Source organism: Falco peregrinus, chromosome 7 (genome assembly GCF_023634155.1).
Source record: "Falco peregrinus isolate bFalPer1 chromosome 7, bFalPer1.pri, whole genome shotgun sequence".
Lineage (NCBI taxonomy): Eukaryota > Metazoa > Chordata > Aves > Falconiformes > Falconidae > Falco > Falco peregrinus.
This window is the reverse complement of record NC_073727.1, coordinates 656,184-675,144: the sequence shown is the minus strand read 5'-3', so window position 1 is coordinate 675,144 and position 18,961 is coordinate 656,184. Positions and strand designations below refer to the sequence as shown.

Below are 18,961 nucleotides of genomic sequence, written 5' to 3'. Positions count from 1 at the left end.
CGCCTAGCAACCGCGGCACTTCCGCCTAGCAACCGCGGCACTTCCGCCTAGCAACCGCGGCATTCTCCGGGCTCCCCTGGCACGAGGCGCACACCCGAGCAGCACGCTCATGTGTGCGGTTCCGCGGTGCTGTGTGTTTGAATATATGTATTTGAATTTCAGCCAACAGTTGTAACAGTGACACTGGTTGGTTGTTTCTCCACGGATGCTGTGAGTGTTTAACGTGTCCTTTGCATGCACAAATAAAGACACGTATGGGAAGAAAATCTTGGTAGGTGCCAACCCCTTTTGCAAAACTGAGTGTATGGGATTAAAACGGAGGAAATCTACACCAGTTTCAAGGTGAGGGTTACGTAAGTGACAAGTGACTCCAAAGCTCTGCAGCTGAGGTGGGGAGGCCCCTCTGGAGACCCCCGGACATCTGCATGGTCACCCACAGTGGCTGCCCTGGACCACATCCCATCGGGTCTTGACTATCTCTGTGGACGGAGACTCCACAACCCCTCCGGGCAACCTGTGCCAGGTTGGAGCTGAAAGCAAAAAGTTCTACCAGCAAAAACGGACTATTGCCCAAGTAACACACTGCCTTGGCTGCTTAAGGACCTCCCACAGACACAGCGAGGCTGCCGTGGGGGTGTTTCCTCAGGGTTCTTGCGCAGACAGCCACCGCCCTGCCGGTCCACTGGGGTCTGCTCTGCCCCATGCCAGCTCCCCACCACCCCCACAGCGGGGCTCAGCCGTGGTGGAAGGTTGGGTAACAAGACTGCTGCTGGCTTGCACTCCGGGCACGGCACCCAAAGGCACCTGCTCCGGCAGGCCTTGTGTGCTCCAAGGGCCCACCTCTGGGAGCCGCCTGTCCACTGGAGACGGAGTCTGCTCTGGGAGAAATGGGGCTGTGCAACAGGACAAATGCATTGCACAATCTCATAGGTTTTTGCCTCTCAGATGCTCTGTCTTGAAGTGAAAATACCTGTCTCCCAGCACTCTTGTTTCCTAGAGGGGGAGTGCAAAAGGACACCCAGGGGTGTGCTTGAGAGGAACGGTCATTGACTCCACACCAGTGCCAATAGAAATACATACATTGGCAGCTGGGAAAATGACAAGGTAATTTTAAGTATTCCTTCATTTTAAAATGTCTCTGGGTTTGGAGTGGGGCATGTCTCATCATATCCACCTTACAAAGACACAGAAAGTCATAACCTGAGAAGGATCAGACCAATGCCACAGGGTCTTCTTCCACCTGGGAAACTTGTCACAGCCCAGTATGAAGACTTGAGACACCTGGGGTCTTCAGATGTCCTGCTGCCTCTCGAGGCTCCTGCAAACACACTGGTCATTGCTGGCAGGCAGGCCCTGGTGAAACACCCGGGCAGCGTCTACTGTGCTACCGTGAAAGCCCAGCATGAATGGGCTGTGCACAAACAGTGGGCTAGGCATGGCCCTGCTGCGCGGGCGTATACACCACACACACATCCCACAGAGAAACAAGAGCCCTGGCCAGCGACAGATCCACTGTTGTTTGGCTGCCCTTGGTTACTGAGTCCCCCAGGAATGAATCAGTAAGTATAGGAAAACTGCTTATTTTGTTGATGCTGAAGAGGAGGCAGTCCTTGAAACAAGACAAATAAGGGTCTGCAATTAGGAAACAGCATCTTGTGGCTTTATTGGATCTAGTCTGGACTTTTTTTCAGTGTCTAAGAAGAATATCGGTGCCGTGATAAGAATTAAGATCATGTCACAGAAGTGCTTTACAGCACAGATTTAAATCCCCAGGCATGGCTTAGTGGCCTAGGCTGAACAAATGGAAGACCTGTGCTGCATTGATCCACAGAAAGAAATTCCAGCAAATTTAATTAATCCCTCAGGCTGTCAGGGTAGATGAGTTATTTGCAGGGCTGGGGACAGCAGTTCTGTGCTGCATAGATTGTTAAGGTCCTGTAAGACTACCAGCAGTGGAGGGGTTTATTGGACACTGTGGCCGGCCACAACCTTCTGACCTCTTACCTGAGATCCTTGCAGAAGCAGGGACCTGTCTAGATCTGAAAGAACAGTCACTGTCCTCTCCATTATCATAGCTGCATATGATAGCAGACTCAAAGGCAGCAATCTGAAAGGATATTGTAATGAAAGAAAATCATGCTGTAAGCATAAACAGTGACCATTGCCTTTATCCTTCATCTCATTAAACGCAGATGAATGGCACTGGAAGGCTAGAACATCCTTCTGGGGCAATTTATGAAGGCGAGTTCAAAGACAAGTTTCACGGGCCTGGAACCTACACATTTCCAAACAGAGAGAAGTCCATTGGACCATTCAAGGAAAACAAGTATGTTTGAAATGGAAGAGTCGAGTAGTCTTCTCTATTAGTTTTGATTTCATAAGCTGTCAAGTACATATAAAATTCACCCAGCGCAGGAGTAGGCTTCTTTTGCTACCAGTGAAACTTGCACTGGGTATCTGAGATTGCTGATCCCAGTTGTATCCTTTTCATTAGATCAGCCAAAAGTCTGTGATTCATTCCCAGTCAGAAGTTTTCAAGATGGTTATTCCACACACCCACCTTTTGTTACCACGTTTCTGGGCTCAGGCTGAGTTCAGAGAAATAGAACAATTCAGACCCCTTTCAGCGCTGTTGTTTCAAGCTGTCTGCCTACAGATATGTGCAAAAACACGGCACTGATTTGCACTGATAGTTTGCAAAGTTTGTGTTTACTTATTTTTTTGAGGTAAAGTACAAATTTCAGAGACATGGGAAAATGTGGAGGTTTACTTTAATTACTCAGAATAAAATATATTAATGGCACTCATATAAACATCAGCTGAGTTAATTTCTTTTGAATAAGGGTGTGTGTTTTAAATTGCTAAGATACCAGCTTTTCCTAAAACAAGAAGCTGATACCCACTTCATAATCCACAGAGCAGATTTAATGCGAAAATTAACCATAAAAAAATGACATGAGTATGTTCATGTTTATTCTCCTTAATTACTTCTCTGTCAAATTTGCTAAGTTTGATTTAGGTTTAATTTTTCTTTAAGTACCTCCCCAGTCCAGTATCTGAAAAAAATCTAAAATGCACGTTTGTTAATGTGTGGTCTTTTATCAGAAAAAAAAGCTCTGTCTTGCCCTGCTGACCAAAAATAGTAGCCACAATAGTCCTAGAATGATGACCGATTTTTTTTAAAGGATCAGACACCAAATGAAATACATGTTACAGAATGTACCTGGATACAAAATGGGAATCTGTATGACAAATGTTTTGGGAAAAAGTAAAGACATCTATTTCAATGCTTTAGAACAGAGTGAAGTTATGCCTCTATTACAGTGGCGTGTTAAAATGTGCTACAGAGCTTCTGTCTTTTGTTTTCATGACAAATGTGAATTCTGCACGATGTCTAAACCTGTGCGTATGCATCACTTCAGTGAGGGCATTCATCATTAGATCACCTACACTGATTTAAGGCATTTTCCCTCAAAAATCTTAGGGTGATGCCTCCACTCTCTTGTGAAAATATAGCACATTGCAAAGGGGCCAGCACAATGCTTGTCACTAGCAGCTGATTTGTAGAGAAAACCAGCTGGTTCTGATTTGAACTTGTGATTTCAACAAACTAAAATGCTGACGTAGATACACCCTTGGCAGCAGAAATCCAGTCTTTGCCAGCCACTGCTGTTTTCACCAGGGAATTAAGACTTCTCCTTTTTGACACTGGTTTGTGACTGTTAACACGCACCAGACCCAATGCAGGCTATTTTGCCAAGTTTCAGGGTTGCTAGTTTCCACCCGCTTTCCTATTTCCTCACAGAAATAGGTCTCAGTTCACCAGATCACTGTGGCTTTCATGAGAACATAAATAGGCAGCACCATAGCAACTTGCTGTGGCTGCTGGGTGGCTTCATTTTTTAAGGGAAACAAATCTCCGCTAATTGATTTTCAAAGTTATTTTCCACTCATCTGCAAGGGATGCTGATGCACAGACCTTTCTTCTTTATAGCAGTTTTCAGCTATAATGATAAGCTTGATCACACCTTTCAAAGATCTGCAAAAATATATGGTTTATGAGGACTGAATTCACACAGCATTTACTTTTTTTTTCTTCCCCACAGGAGGCTGTAAATCCTTGTAGTGTGTCATAACAGCATGTAGCAGGATGGGGAAAAGGTAAGAGAGGATGGATTTTTACAGCGAGAAGATCACACAGGAACAACTGGAAGCACACACTCAGACATCTTTAAGATGCCCCGAATGAAAATCAGGATAAACTTCATATGACTTAATTCCTGGTAACTTCAAATCATGACTGGAGCTATGAAGTTTTGTGAAGCGCATGTCAGTAGTAAACAAAATTAAGTTACTTTTCAGACTGATCAGCTGAAGTCTTCTAAGTGAAAACCTTAAAGAAATTAAGTTGGATAGGGTGAATTTTTAAGTGGAACAGCTGATGACTAGGATTTTTTGATATTTTTTTTTGTTATTTTAACTTGCCTTAGGTATGTCTTTCTCCCCGAGTTTCAAAAAAACCCTGTCATCAACAAATTAAGCCTAATTTATGCTCAGCTCTTCTAACCTTCCCCAGAAAACAAACCTCACCACTCACAGAAGCTTTTACAAACACAGGGCTCATATGATCAATGTTTACCCTAAGCCAGACTTGCATAGTGGGGTCTAGATAGAGAGCAGGTGCAGCTGTACCATGGTAGTTACTCCTCACAGGTCAAGCCAATAAGTGCCAGGCTCCAGTACCAGACTGCTCAAGGACCATGCACCAAAGCTGCTTTTCTCTGGGAGGCGAGGTGCACAGGAGAGTGCAGAGGGGAGACTGATTGCTGCCACTGGCCTATCAAAAAGTCTAATGCAATGAAAAATCTATTTCTATTTTTGTTTGGTCGTCAAAGGTCTCTGCACTATGAATCTAAATACTTTGCTTTACAAAGCAGAAAAACTACTTTATAGTTAAAAAACCCCACAACATACCAGTGCTGTCAGGAAAAAATGTGTGTTGAGCCTTTGCTTGCCAGATACTTAATGGAGTTTTAGTAAATACCTGTCCTTGTCTCCATTTGCAGACACAGTGTACAAATGCTGTTCCTTCAGCTTTGCCTTCAAATATTCAGCTCATTTTGCTAGGATCTGGAAAACTCTTGGGCCCTGAGGTTTATTAGCAAAATGAAGAAACAGCACATTATCAGCAGACTGAAACATACTGGGCCACCTGCAACAAAGCAGCTCATAGATTATTTGGCAATATAATGCCTTTCAGCCCTTTTTCTTAAAGCTGTCTGTAGGAAAAATTCCATTTGGTATGTTTTATTCATAGATTCATGAAGCTACATGCTTCTCTTTTGATTTATTAAAAAAAATATTTTCTAGCTTGAGCTGTTTGTTGAATTCACAGGTATCTTTGACCCACCAAAAATGCACTTTCCAGAAAACTCCTTCAGAATTATAATTTTCATTTTGTTCAGTTTCATTGTTTTGCTCCTGAAATAGCCAGCTCCAAAAAAGAAATACATCTGCCCCCAGTCCCTGACTTCAGACATTGCAGCATCTGCACAGAGCTGCTGTTTACCTATAAGCCTATCCTTTCAGCTCCTTTGCTAGGACTCCGTAAGAATCACAGAATGGTTTGGGTTTTAAGGGGCCCCAAAGACCCCCCAGTTCCAGCCCCCTGCCACGAGCAGGGTCACTTCCCCCAGCCCAGGCTGCTCCCAGCCCCGTCCAGCCTGGCCTTGGCCACTGCCAGGGATGGGGCACCCTCAGCTGCGCTGGGCAGCCTGGGCCAGCGCCTCGCCGCCCTCACGGGGAAGAATTTCTTGCCAATATCTAACCTGAATCTCCCCCCTTGCAGTTTAACGCCAGTACCCCTTGCCCTGTCACTAAATGTCCTTGTAAAAAGCCCCTCTCCAGCTAAAAAGCTACAAAACAAAGTCAAAACAACAACGATAAAAGTCACCTCCTGTAGGCACTGGAAGGCCCCAATAAGGTCTCCCCAGAGCCTTCTCTTCTCCATGCTGAACAACCCCAGCTCTCTCAGCCTGTCCTCACGGGAGAGGTTCTCTAGCACTGTGATCAGCTTCATGGCCTCCTCTGGACTCTCTCCAACAGCTCCATGTCCTTATGCTGGGGCCCCCTGAGCAGACGCAGCACTGCAGGTGGGGTCTCACAAGAGCGGAGTAGAGGTCATCAGCACACATCACCACATTTATCTGTGCTGCACAGCAATTATACTGATTTAGGCTGTACAGTTTTACATTTCAGTTCTCTGCCTGAAGGATATATTTGAAGCAGATCTTTGTCTTTTGGGGAGAAATTAGTCTGCCTTTTGTTACCGTTCCTCCTCCTTTATGTCTCCCTGCTCTTATGCTTTGGAGTAATTCACTGGACTGGCTCAAACCTTTTCCTGACACCCCTGGCCTCGGGTTACCTGCATTCTCCCCATGATTTCTTGACACCCTTTGGAGCAAAAAGCCCTGCAGAACCTTGGTGAAGAAATGGAGCAGCCATGGAGGGCTGCTGCCTCCCACGCACCCGCTTCCCTCCAAACCCTTACTTATTTTGCCTCAAAGGAAATTTTTCATGATCTAACAAGCAACAGAAAATGGACAAGTGCTGGTGGTTGCTGCCCCCCTGCCCTGCTCCTTTGGCAACCTTGTTCTTGGCCCCTGAATGAAAGAAGGGGAGCCCTCTTGGCCCTGGCAGCCCTGCTGAAGCTATGCATGGTTGGAGACTGAGGGTGGCAGAGAAAGCGAGGTGGAGCTGGTCCCATCTCCCTGTTCCCAGCTGCAGGCTGCCTTGCTTGGGTGCCACAGGAGGTACTTAAGAGCCTTCGAGCTCAGAGAAGTAGCAGAGACATTAGCACTCCGCTCTCACCGCACAGCCCCCTCTGTCCGTCACTTCACAAGACTTCTCACCTCCCCCCCCTTCACAGCAGCATGCAGTTCTAATTAAAAAGGAAGAAAGTCAGTATCGTCTTCTTCCAAGAGCACAGTCCTGATTTTTACATGGGCATGCAAGGATGTGACCTGAAGATTACATAATTAGAAGACATTTGTTAAGCTTGCGTTTTAAATCAGTGATTAGCATGTGACAGTCCCATCCTGGGAAACGTCAAGCCACCGTTGCTCTTTCTCTCTCTCTCTCTCTCTCTCTCTCTCTCCTTTCTTGCACAGTGCTAATTCCCAACTCTGGCAACCACCAGTGCTGAAGGATCTTCAACTAGCCTGGGGTAAGTTTAAAATGTACTCGGCACGGGATGAAGAGTGGGATTAATAATACAATTTTTCATATTATTGGAAAAAGCTAGTCATAGCTATTTAATATTGCATGCGCAGCACATAGCATAGTATTTAAAGTGTTTTCCATCTTCAGTGCCCACAGTTATTTCCAGCTTTCTTCTAAGACTGTGTATGGAGATCTAGCTTCTTAGTGTGCTGGAGAATCTTGTAAGGATGCATTTATAGTAAGGTCTCTAAAATACAAGGTTAAAAAGACCTTTTTTGCTCTTACCATTTAAGAGCTAAATTGAGGTATCATGCTGAATTGAAGTATTTGAATGACAACTATGTTAGAGTTAGCTGGAGACAAAGCACGAGAGTGATGAGAGTAAATCACTGATTATTTGCTTTCTTTAGAGGACTGGGGGTTGATCCCCAAGTGGGATATTTAAAACAGCCAGCAATCTCAGCCAGCAGGATTGAGACAATCACCAGGAATATCACAAGCATTTATTTAGGAAAATTGTGGATGTTTAACACCTGAAGCAGCAAAAGTGCATATGGATTACCCTGCACTGTTACCCATGTCATGATTTCAGAAGCAGAATGGGACAGAAAGCCAAACTAACAATAACTGTGGTCCATCAAGGCTAGGCTGTAAATGCTTTACTGAACTTTGCCTATTTGCATGCTGATGCTCAGAGTATTTGGTCTTCTTAACAAACGATCCTCTGCACAGCTGATTGTTTCTCCTAGTTGTGCCATTCCATATGGGGGTAGCGCTGGAAGGGTGAGCATGCTCACACAAATGCAGTGCAGGCTGTGAGACCTGCCTCCCCCCTTCCCTTTCCTGGTTTGTGTGGGAATTCCACCCCTGCGCTGCCTCAGTGGCACCTTGCTCTGGTCTTCAACCCTGTGCCTGGGGGATTGCTGAAGAATGCAACCTGCTGGGCCCTCCCTGTCCATCCACACCTTCTCCCTCGGGGATCTCAGGGGAAGTAGGTGCTGGCTCAGGCTCTGTTAACTTTCATATACTGCCTGCTCTACTCTAGGGGGGCTGCAGTGGCAGCTGCTCGTACAAGGTGTCAGGGCAGCATTTTTTGCTGGACACCAACAGCAGAATCATGGCTATCGCTAATGGCAGAAGAGACACTCAGCTCTGGTTCTTGGGCTCAGCAGCTGCAGCTGCTGGAGGGAAGACAGAGACAAAAGGGGAAAATACTTCCTTTTGCCACAATGGAGGATTCTGGTGGTTTTAACACCCTGAAACAATTCTCTGAGCTTAGCTCCAGAGATGTCATTCTGGCTTGCTGATAGCTGCAAGAGGGTAAATGAGTTTTAATGCTCAGCTCTGAAGAAACAAGCATGTCTCTGCCATTTCTGGTCCCTAAAGCAGGGGAGCCATGGGCTTGGGTTGCAGGCCAAGACAGTCTGCTGATGTATTCACATGAGTGGGTGTTGAGCCTGTCTGGTGGGGAGCTTGCAGAGGAACATCTTATTGATGAGGAAACTACCCTGTGTGGTGGGCTGGTGTATCAGCCAAACCTGCTGGTGTATCAGCCAAACCTTGGATTTGGTGTGGGTGGAGGCCTGACAGTGGTTTAAGAAAGCAGCTGCATGGAGGGCTTGTTCTCTAAGCCTGCTGATGTGCACATGCATTCACATATATGCGTATGGGAAGGGGTTAAGGGTGTGGGGCTTGCTAGCACTGAGAAAAAAAGGTGAAGGGGTATGTGTTCCTTTTGCAGCTTTTAACTGCCTCAAGGGGGTTGTAAAACAGATGGAGTCCAGATTCTTCTCAGAGGTGCACAGTGAAAGGCAAATTGACACAAGCTGCAGCAACGGGAAACCCTGAGACTGGACGTTAGGAAAAATATTCTTCCCCAGGGTACTGGAGGGCCCAGAGAAACTGTGAAGACTCCAGTGTGGGAAATATTCAGACTGGAGCTGGACACAACCCTGAGGAACCTGATCTAGTTTGGGGTTAGCCTTGATTTGAGCAGGAAGTCGGACTACAGATATACAAGTGTTCCTACTCACCTAGACTCTGCTGTGAGCTTATGACTTGTTTGCTGCCAGCAGAGACAAGGATTTGACCAAGCACCGTGTGGGGCCAAATATCAGTCCTATTTTACAACCCCTTTTTGCCCCTTTTAGGAGCAAGCCAGACACTGTTCAGCCAACTCAGGCTGACTCAAACCCTTGTCCCTGCTGTGGACAGCATTAACAGCTTCCCCACCCAGCAGTCAGGGGGAACAGAGGACAAGCGTTTTCTCCAAACCATGGTGAGATGCACCTTCTGTTTTAGTGATGAAGAAGGACTGACTAGTTTTGCTCCATATGTCCATATGCTTCCAGTTTAGAAGAACCAGGGACAGGCAGGCAATGTTACATATTCATGGAATCCAGCAGTGAGCCCTAAATGCCAGAAAGTAGCCAACATAACACAATTATTTAATGTAAAAAAGACAGAACTGAGAGGTGACTCAGGAAATTGCAGGCTGCACTACAGGACACAGAAAAGACAGTTACTCTCATAAAACAGGGAAGATTTTCTGGACCCACTTAACCAAGGTCAACCTACTTTGCAGTGCAGTCATATAGCAGAGTTCCTGGTGGTGCCTGGAGCAGGAGGGGATGGCAGCATCCCCAGTGTCCCAGTTTCAAAGCTTCACTCCTGACCTCTGCAGAGGACAGACACTGTGCTCAAACATTGCCCTTGTCTGCAGGAATGTGATGTGGAAGCTCCTCAGTTAAACCTCCATGCTGTACGGGTATTGTTTTGAGCTTCCTCTATAAGGAAAAATTAATTCTGATACCCAGGAACCCACAGTGGTTTTATAACCCGAGAGATAAGATGAATGCCAAAGGGTTGAAAGTGCGTGAGAACAGAAGACAGGTAGTGGGGCAATGACACATCTTCATATGAGCCCTTCTTCTACAAGTATAACTTCTCATTAAAACCTCGTGTAGGTTACTTTTCTCCATATCAGACAAACCTCCTTCTTTGAGCTGGACCCAAGATGTTTCATGTCATCACCTGCAGCATAGCAGAATGCCCTCCTGTGAGCATCTCTTAGATGTATCAGGGAGTTTTCCAAGTGATAGCGGAGGGTAGCCACAGATGCTCTTTGTGTTGCATCCTTTGCTCTGAATCACTGTGAGACTGGACTGATAGCATAGACCCTGTGATCTGCTGGGGAAAGGATCCTGCTGAAGTGGGACCTAGACAGACCCTCATGCATTTTGAGGTCGCATGTCTGGGAGGGGCTGTTCTAAGAGCGGAAATAGACAGCACTTGGTGGAACTGAATCATGCTTTAATTCTGGCTTTTCCTCACCTTGGATGTCTGCCATTGCAACCTGTTTACACATTGTTTCCTCATGCATTTCCATGCCCTGACTTCCCCAGTTAAAGCTATGCAGCAGTATGGGTTAGAGATTCTCATTTTTCCAAGCTCCCACAATAAATGTTCTTGGTACCAGCAGGGTATGGTCACCCTGCCTTGTGAAGGCCAGAGGTATGAATGTCCTATTATCACTGGAGATTTAGGGCTCCTCAGAATAATTCAGCAAGTTGATAGTAAAATTATAAAATCTTTAAGACAGGCTAAGCAGTTAAGTGTATTTAATGGTACATTAATATAACTAATTCCATATAATTGATATTTGTAATTATTATTATTAATAGTTAACAATTATATACTGTTATTTTGCTATAACTGGCAAGGTAAAACTTTAATAATATAAAAGCTGAATGGGTAAAAATATGTATATGTTCTTGTTAAAAAGAAAAAATTTAATGATTTTTCAACAAAAAGCTGTTTTCATTGTTTTCAGTGAAAATTTTTCTCACAGAATGTTTATGTTTCTATCATATCTGTTTTGCCTGTTTGCTCCTTTTTCCCCAATACTTTAAAAACATTTCTCAATTCTGAAACCAGTTCTCAGTCTTAAACATGCTGGTCCCAGTTCAATGGCCCACTAACAAAAGCCTCATGAATTTGCTATGGCATCGACTAGTCTAAACTGGGACAATGCTATGGCATCGACTAGACTAAACTAAACAAGCTGCAACTGAAGTTGAAGTTAGAAGTCTGTTTCACACACAGACCCAAACTTAGGTACCTCCTCCCCAAAGCTACTAGAGGGGAGGTTTAGTTACTTTAAAAACAACTGCATATTTATGTGTTTCAAATAACATTCTTGCCATTCTTTGGAATACCTATCAGAAAAACAATTACTGATTTTTTTCTGCTAAAGAGGGCTGGAACAGACAGCACAGGAGGTGAGGCTGAGGGAGTGGGTTTGTTCAGCTTGGGGAAGGGAAGGCTGGGGGAAGCTAGCCTGCTACAGCCATCTGCAACTACCTAACAGGGGTTATAGACCAGATAGTCAGGCTCTTCTCACAGACACTGTGAAAGGATAAATTGCCACGGGCACAACGTGCAACAAGGGAAACCTTAACTGGCTATAAGGAGAAAATTCTTCCCTAAGGGAGCAGTGCAGCCCTCGGACCCGCCCACAAAGTTCGAGAAGTCTTCAGCCTGGGAGATATTCAGACTTTGACTAGATATGGCCCTGAGCAATCAGCTCTAGCTTTGGGGCTAGCCTTGCTTTGAGTCAGGTAAGAACAGAGGTCCCTGCCCATCTAAACTCTGCCATGAGCCTGAGAGTCTTCAGAACAACACCCACCCTACCCCTTTTACACTATCAGCTGATAGAAAACAGATTTAATAAACGATTACATTTTTCTCACTATAACCAGTCATCCACCTAGAGGCTCTCCCAGCCTGTCTGTACAAAGCCCACATCCAAAGTCCCTCCACCTTTGCTCAAGTTTTCCACAAGATCCTCTGTCTTGAGAAGACAGCGGATCTTCTTAGGAGGAGATCTCATAAGCAGCTCTCTTACAAATAAGTTTATCCTTTCATTAGTCATCGATTTAAAGAAGATGCTCAACTCTCAAGTCCCTTCAGCACTGTTCTGGAAGCCTTTTCAGTCCACACCACGCCCTCAGCAAAAGGCTGGCCGGGCATGCTGACCACAAGAGGCATCCCTCACCACAGCTCACAAATGCTCAGCATCGCCCCCACCTAAGGGGCCATGGTGGTGCCACCATTCTCCTCCCTTAAGAGTTCCACACTGGAAAGCTGTCAGGTCGAAAGTTTGTGGCCCCCAAGCTACAATGCTGACTGCACCAGAAGCAACTGCTTCTGCAGCGATTTCCTAAAGCCACCCAGGGCTCTTTCATCTTTTGCATCTCTCCCAGCTGTTTAATGCTCTGTGCCTTTCTCTGTGCCCGCTTCCTCGAAAACATGACCCCAGGCTTCTCTGAGACACCGCAGCTCTCCCAGCAGAGCTGCATCAGCAGTGCTCTGTGCTGTAATTATGCTGTCCCCTCCAATCCCATTAGCAAAGCTAATGATAACTCACATTGGCCTTGGGCATATCTATGTCAAACAGGAATGGAGATGGGAGATTATTCTAGAATCCTAAACCACATCTAGTTTCCTGGTAAGGCTGGACAAAAGCAGACTTGAATTAAACCCTGGGGAGAGGAAGCATGGATGTGGGGCAGTGCCCATGCTGATAAGAAGCGTGAGCTGGTGCAATCCATTTTTCTGGGGCTCTGCCTGCGTCATTAATCAGACATTATCTTAAGACTGTTCCTAAGTCCTAACCCCATTACTGGACTGATGAGATGCTTTACCAAGGGAGTGACTTGGGCACGGCATCATGTTCAGTTTGCCCTGGTTTCCAGAGAGGCTGCAACTCTACGCATTGAGGTGCCTTGCAGCACTCCTGCACCTCCAAAAGTCAGGGAGACAACTGACAGAGAAAGCAGGCATGGCAGTACAAGTGCCTCCAAAGTGCCCAGGATTGTGCAGCAGCAGCACTGTGAAAGCAGTATCTCCGTGGCCCAAACACAAGTTTGGAGGACCTTTTGGGTGATTAGTTGCATAGCAAAAAGCTGGTTCTCTGATGCAGACCCATGCAAGATGTTCATGTGCTGTTCAAAATACATCTCATTTTGCTTCTGTGTTCATGCAAGAAGCATCTTGCTGAGCAAATAGTCTCTGTGGGATTACACAGTACTTCTTAATCACCCACATAAGCAGTCCACATAAACACAAATGGACTTGGGCTGGGAGGGAAGTGTTTGTACCAGCACCCACTCAGCTTGTGGAGGCACTGTGAACCCAAACAAACCTTTAGGATGCCTCATTCCCTCTCAAATCCCTCCTCCTCCTCCTTTTTCTTAACTTTGAGCATCTCCGCTCAATAAACCCTTTCTGCATCTTTCTGCACTCAGGGTTCAGACCAGCTGACCCATCACAGGGCTCACATGTGGGCAGCTCTAAGCCATGGGATGTTCCCAGTGACCAGCCAGAACCCTCCAGAGTGAGGACAGGAGTCCCTGCAACCAACTCTATAGCAACCATGGACTCAAACAAACAAGAAGGTAAAGCATCCTCTTATTTCACTTCTTTATAGTATGAAAGACTGAGGAAGAAACCTGCTGTCATATGACTTGTCTGTTTGCAGCTGCCAGCCAGCCCCCTGAGAGCATTTCTTAGCCATGGCAGCTGTGGGCAAACGCTCTCTTCTTTTAGTTTCATAGAAATATCTGGGGTTTGAAGTTTTTATTTCTTATTTTAGAAACACCTCCCTCTCCCCTCTGGAAAATAATCCTGTGGCATGTGTAATGTCCAACATGGGAAGTCATTCCCTCAGACCCACTTCTGCCTTGGGATGTACAGAGACCTCTGTCAAAAGGTCAAAAGCTATGTCTTACATGAGGGCACTGTGATGAGGATCTGCTTCTCTCCCCCACATGCTCTGTTGCAAGGGGTTCTCGTTCATGTCAGTGCCACAATGCAGACTTCAGCACCAACAGAAGCACCAGGATGTATCCAGAACACGCTGCTTGCATGCAATCAGTCCTGCTACAGTCAGCAGCACTTCTAAGAAGTCTGCAGAACTCAGGGGGTTCAGGTACAGGGTTTTAGTCGTTATTTGCTTTAGATGTTCTTTTTGCAGAGAAATGTGGGGCTGGTGGTACTTGCTTTCCACCCCAAACCCCTTGCAGCATTGTGTTCTGCCTTGCCACCTCAGAGGCAACTGTGTCCATGTGGTGAGGAACTCTTGAAACTATGAGGAGCATGGGAAGCAGCTTTAGGAGTGCCCCAACTGTCAGCTTAGGAGAGAGCCCGGACCACCTCTTTGCCTCTTAAAAGATGTTTGGTGGTGCTAACATTCATTCATGGCATAGGTAACAGAAGAGTTAATTTCTCTTTTACTATTATTCTAATTTGACTAAATTAGGTCTGTGTGCCTACCTAGGCCCCTGCAATACAGCAGGCTGAAAAGGAAATTAACTCAGGGATTTTTCCAATTAATTGGTATGCCCCCACGGGCTGTAAATGTTCACTGCAGAAACTGGGAGATAACCACCAACTTCCTTGCTTCTCACAGTGCAACTGTGAGAAGCCTCCTCTGCTCCACCTCTTAGGAGTGACTTTGTAGAAATGATATGGGTTTTGACTGCATCCATGCACAGAGTGCTTCTGCTTCTGCTCATGGCAAAGCTGGGAGGTAAAATCACAGTAGCAGGGATCCTCTTCTTTCTTCTGGTCTTGCTCAGGAGCAGTTCCTCGCTTTGAGTGTGTCCAAGGTCATTACAGACTGATCTGTATCTAAACCCAAATATCCCTACAGACTTCTGCAGGGCTTGGGTCAAGCCCTCAGTTATGTACCAGACTGAAAAACACCCAAAGAAAATACGAGGAGAGACCATGGCTCTTCCTTGCTATGCTGTGCTTTTGTGTGATGTCTCTTAGCCCTTCACAAAGCTCAGCATTCAATACATCCACCACTTTGCAAAACCAGCACTTCCTAGTCCTCACAGCATCTGGTTAGTATTGTGCTATTAATTAAGAAACATGTCCTCTTGCTCTTTTTGGGTCAGTCATTACCACCCCACAGTAAGAATCCAGATGTAACATTTACATCAGAACAGACACGTACCTCAGTTATCTTGATTTGGGAGGATCGTGGTACACACCAGCTGCCTTCTCAAGCCTCAGCTCCAGACATTGTGAGAAAGCTTCATCGTCCACTTCAGGCCAGAAATCAGTTTCTAGCTGATTGGTTGCAGAGAAAATCTGAAAAAAAAGACCCAGAAGGGCCAAAGCTGGAAATTAAAATAACCTGTTTGAAACTTGGGACAGTGCAGGCTGGCTGATGAGTTTTTACGCCAACCAGCTGGCAGTTTGGAGTCATGGCTACTTCTCCCAGTTAGCCATCTGCCCCTTGTTTTCCTCGGGAGGAACTTCAGAGGATATTCCCCAGAGGGTCGGTGTCTGACCCTGCTACCCAGCCCCGTGGCTGCGAGCCCGGCCAGCAGAAGGAGAAGGTGGCATATGGGCAGAGAGGGGCACATGGCCTCTCCCCCTCTGCCTCACTTCCGCAGGTGCCGGGGAATTCGCTCACGGAATCAGAACAAATCCTGGAGACCAGAACAGGGCCAATTCATAGGTGCCCTTGGCGGTAACCCATATTCCCCCTCAGGGGTACAGAAATCAGAACGTAGCTGTGCCTTGTAAAGCTCTGACTTCCAGGCTTCAGCTTTCTACTTCATGTGCTGGCCAACTGCATAGAGTCCTCACTGCACCTTTTTAAACCTCTGCAGGATTGAATTTCTGTGGTCTTAAAAGGCCCAGGTGAGTAAGGCACTGAGCATCTGCAGCCAGCATGGAAAGAGGGAGCCTGGCTGCCCCTAGAATTGGGCATGGGGTCACCACTCATGTCTGTGATTGGCGGCAGAGATGGTGAAGCAAATTGGAGGCAAGAGAAAACCCGCTTCATAAAGTGACATTGCTAAGAGGGGGGTGGGTGGGTGGATGATGCAGATGAGGAACTAGGTGGGTGACATGGTGTTTTCTGGGGGTGGTGGCCAGCCAGGGAGCCTGATGCACCAAGTAACATAGGAACCAATAGCCGTTGGAATGCAATTCTCTGAAAGTGCAATGGTAGCACAACCAGCAATAATTTCTGTTGGATAATTGAAGGCTTCTGCACAGAAGAGACAATGTTAGATGAGGAAATAATAAAGACTTGGTTTCAATCAAGAACCCAGTAATGCCTACAGATCATGTCCCTGCAGTGTCCAAAACAGTTCTGCAAAATAGATATAAGCTCCTCTGTGAGCTAAATCTGTTTCAGAAATGTTAAGTCTAGCTCAATTGTACAAGATCAGATGGGATCACAATGCCACAAAAACCTAGGAATGATGAAACTGCTGAAAAGATGTGTTTCTTTTGTGTTACAAAAGACATTGATTACTGCTTGGAATGTATTGTGACAAAACATAACTTAGGGCTTCAAATATACAGATCAGCCTTTTGTGGAGATAACAGAAATATGTACAAATATAGCAGAGGATAAAATCGACAAGTTCAGAAGAGAGATGGATCAATAATGCTTTAGGGGGAAAAAACTGTGTTACTTAAGGCTGGTATACAGAACTGAACGTCACAGGGAGCAATTTAGTCCTAATTACACATGCAAGCTTTCTTACCTCTTTGCATGGATCAGCTCTGGACAGGCACAGGACAGCAAATGAGGTGAATTTAATGTCTGATTTAGGTGAGCCACTCCCATTTTATAATTGCAGTTTATTTTACAAACAATATGGTGTTCACACCTCCTAAAGTGAGACTTGAGTCCTTTAAAACTGATTTGTACTTCAAGAGGGACTTCAAACCCTCTGTTCCAGTTATTTATAGCAACCATAATAAGTCATGTTAATTGACTGAAGTTCTTTATTCCCACAGGAGAGACTGAAAGTGTGCCTGTGAGTACCCCTGCAACACAGATTTCCCAGGTAAAGATGAACAAAATGCCCTAAATAACTCCAAGAGTTTAAAGAGTTACTAATAGATAAACAGTAGTTAAAGAGCTAAATTAGGTGGAAGGAAAAATGTAGGCACTTACAAGGAACATGGCAACTAAAATGTGCACACTGCATGAATAAATGCCATACATACTACATCTTGGGCCTCTTCTTAAAAGACACCAGTAAAATTTCTCTGCTCACAACCAGTTGTGTTTAGATAGGTGATTTGTGAGTTCAGCTAATTAACTATCTGGCATCATTAGCATCAATTACAGAATGTCAGTTCACTGGGCTCGAGGGAGATTTCATGGCTGAGCTCTGATGAGCTTTCACCAAACCTGATGAACCGTCCCAGGGGCAAGGATGTGCTGATTGACATGGGGCAGGGGTGTCTTCTCCAGCAGGAGGCCAAGTCTCCTGTGGGGCGCTGGCTTATCCTGGCAGCCTCACAGCTCCTTGGAGCATGGCGTGCTCTTGTTGCCTGATAATCCAGAGCAGCTGGGTTGGTCAGAGCATTGGGTCTTGTTGCATGTCTCTGCCTGGCTCCTCAGCCAGGAGCTTGGAAACCCTGTCTTTGAGCCCATGTTGGCTCAAGGTGATCAGGACTTCTGGAGTTCTGGGGTTGCTCTTCGAGTTGACATTCTTGCTGCAATTAGCCCCCACGGATGCAACAAGATTGCCTATACCACAGCCCAGGGAGCATCCTTCCTGTAAGATGCAGTTTCAGTGTTTCTACAGTGATGTTTCCTATGCATTTCCAGTCTGCAATAAAGTTTTGAGCACTTTAAACCTTGGCCTGGTTCAATATGGAACCATACCCCTGAACTGGAAACCCTGACTGTTTTGAGACCTTTGTCACCACCATTGCAATACTAATGCCCATAACTGCTTGTAAGCGCACCACAGCAAGTAGAGAAGATACTGCTTTCCATTAACTAGTCTGTGCTTCTCTTGTCTCATCCTCCTTGCCCACCCAGACAGCTCCAAGCAGGAACTGTGACTGGGTTGCTGAAGGGCCCAGCACAGTGGATCCAACATGCATGGAAAGCTAGCAGACTGTTGGGACAGTGTGCTGGGAACACCGTACACACGTGAAAAACCCAGCTGAGATGTGGATACCCTAATGAATCCTTTAAATGAAAGTTACCAGCTGCCTGTCCCTTCCGCTTCAGCGAGGGGCCTATGGACACTGCAGTTACCAAAAAAGATGGCACAGATGTGAAACAAGAGCTGCTGCTAAGTGCCTGCAGCCCCCGTTCAGTATCCCCATCCTTCTCTTCTGTCCTTACCCCTCCTGCTCTGCCTTTATTCCTACCTTCCTTGCCTAGGAATGTAAATACTGGATATAATCCTAGGGCCAAGTTCTCTTCCACTGTAAAATCAGCACAGCTCTGCTGCTTTCCCACTACAAGGCATTGCAAGCTTTCCTAATGCTTAGCTGTAGAAGCGCTGCCCTTAAACGCGGGAGTTAGTAGCTATGCTAGAAATTAGTTGTTCCGTGGTAAAAGCATGTATCATGCGGCTCAGAAAAATCAGATCCAGGCGTTGTGGCAAGTGTTGGACTTTATGCCAGATTAATTTTGGGCAGTGTCCTCAGGCAGTCCTCTTTCAGGTGACACAGTATTTACTTCTTCAGATCAGCCGCATAAGAAAATGTGCAAAGTGATAGTAGATAAGCTGGGGGAAGTAACGCAGACAGTACTCCTTCATGGCCACAGAAGGTTTTGCTTTTTTCTAGGATATAACAACAGAATTACTCCTGTGCAGTATTTCTTCATCACGAGCCTGTTTTCTAATGTTTTGACAGGCAGGGCCTGTTCTAGTGTAAGGACCATAGGCAGGTGCCC

General features: G+C 45.9%; 1 protein-coding gene across 1 annotated transcript in view; it reads left to right on the top strand.

Moving 5' to 3' along the window:
- The first annotated feature begins 609 nt into the window (after positions 1-609).
- Positions 610-18,961, top strand: part of MORN2 (MORN repeat containing 2) — a 22,659-nt gene continuing 4,307 nt past the window's right edge. Inside the window, 2 exon segments of the mRNA XM_027779647.2 lie at positions 610-2,326; positions 17,053-17,102. Coding sequence (XP_027635448.1) covers positions 2,193-2,326; positions 17,053-17,102 — 184 coding nt within the window. The 5' untranslated portion in view covers positions 610-2,192.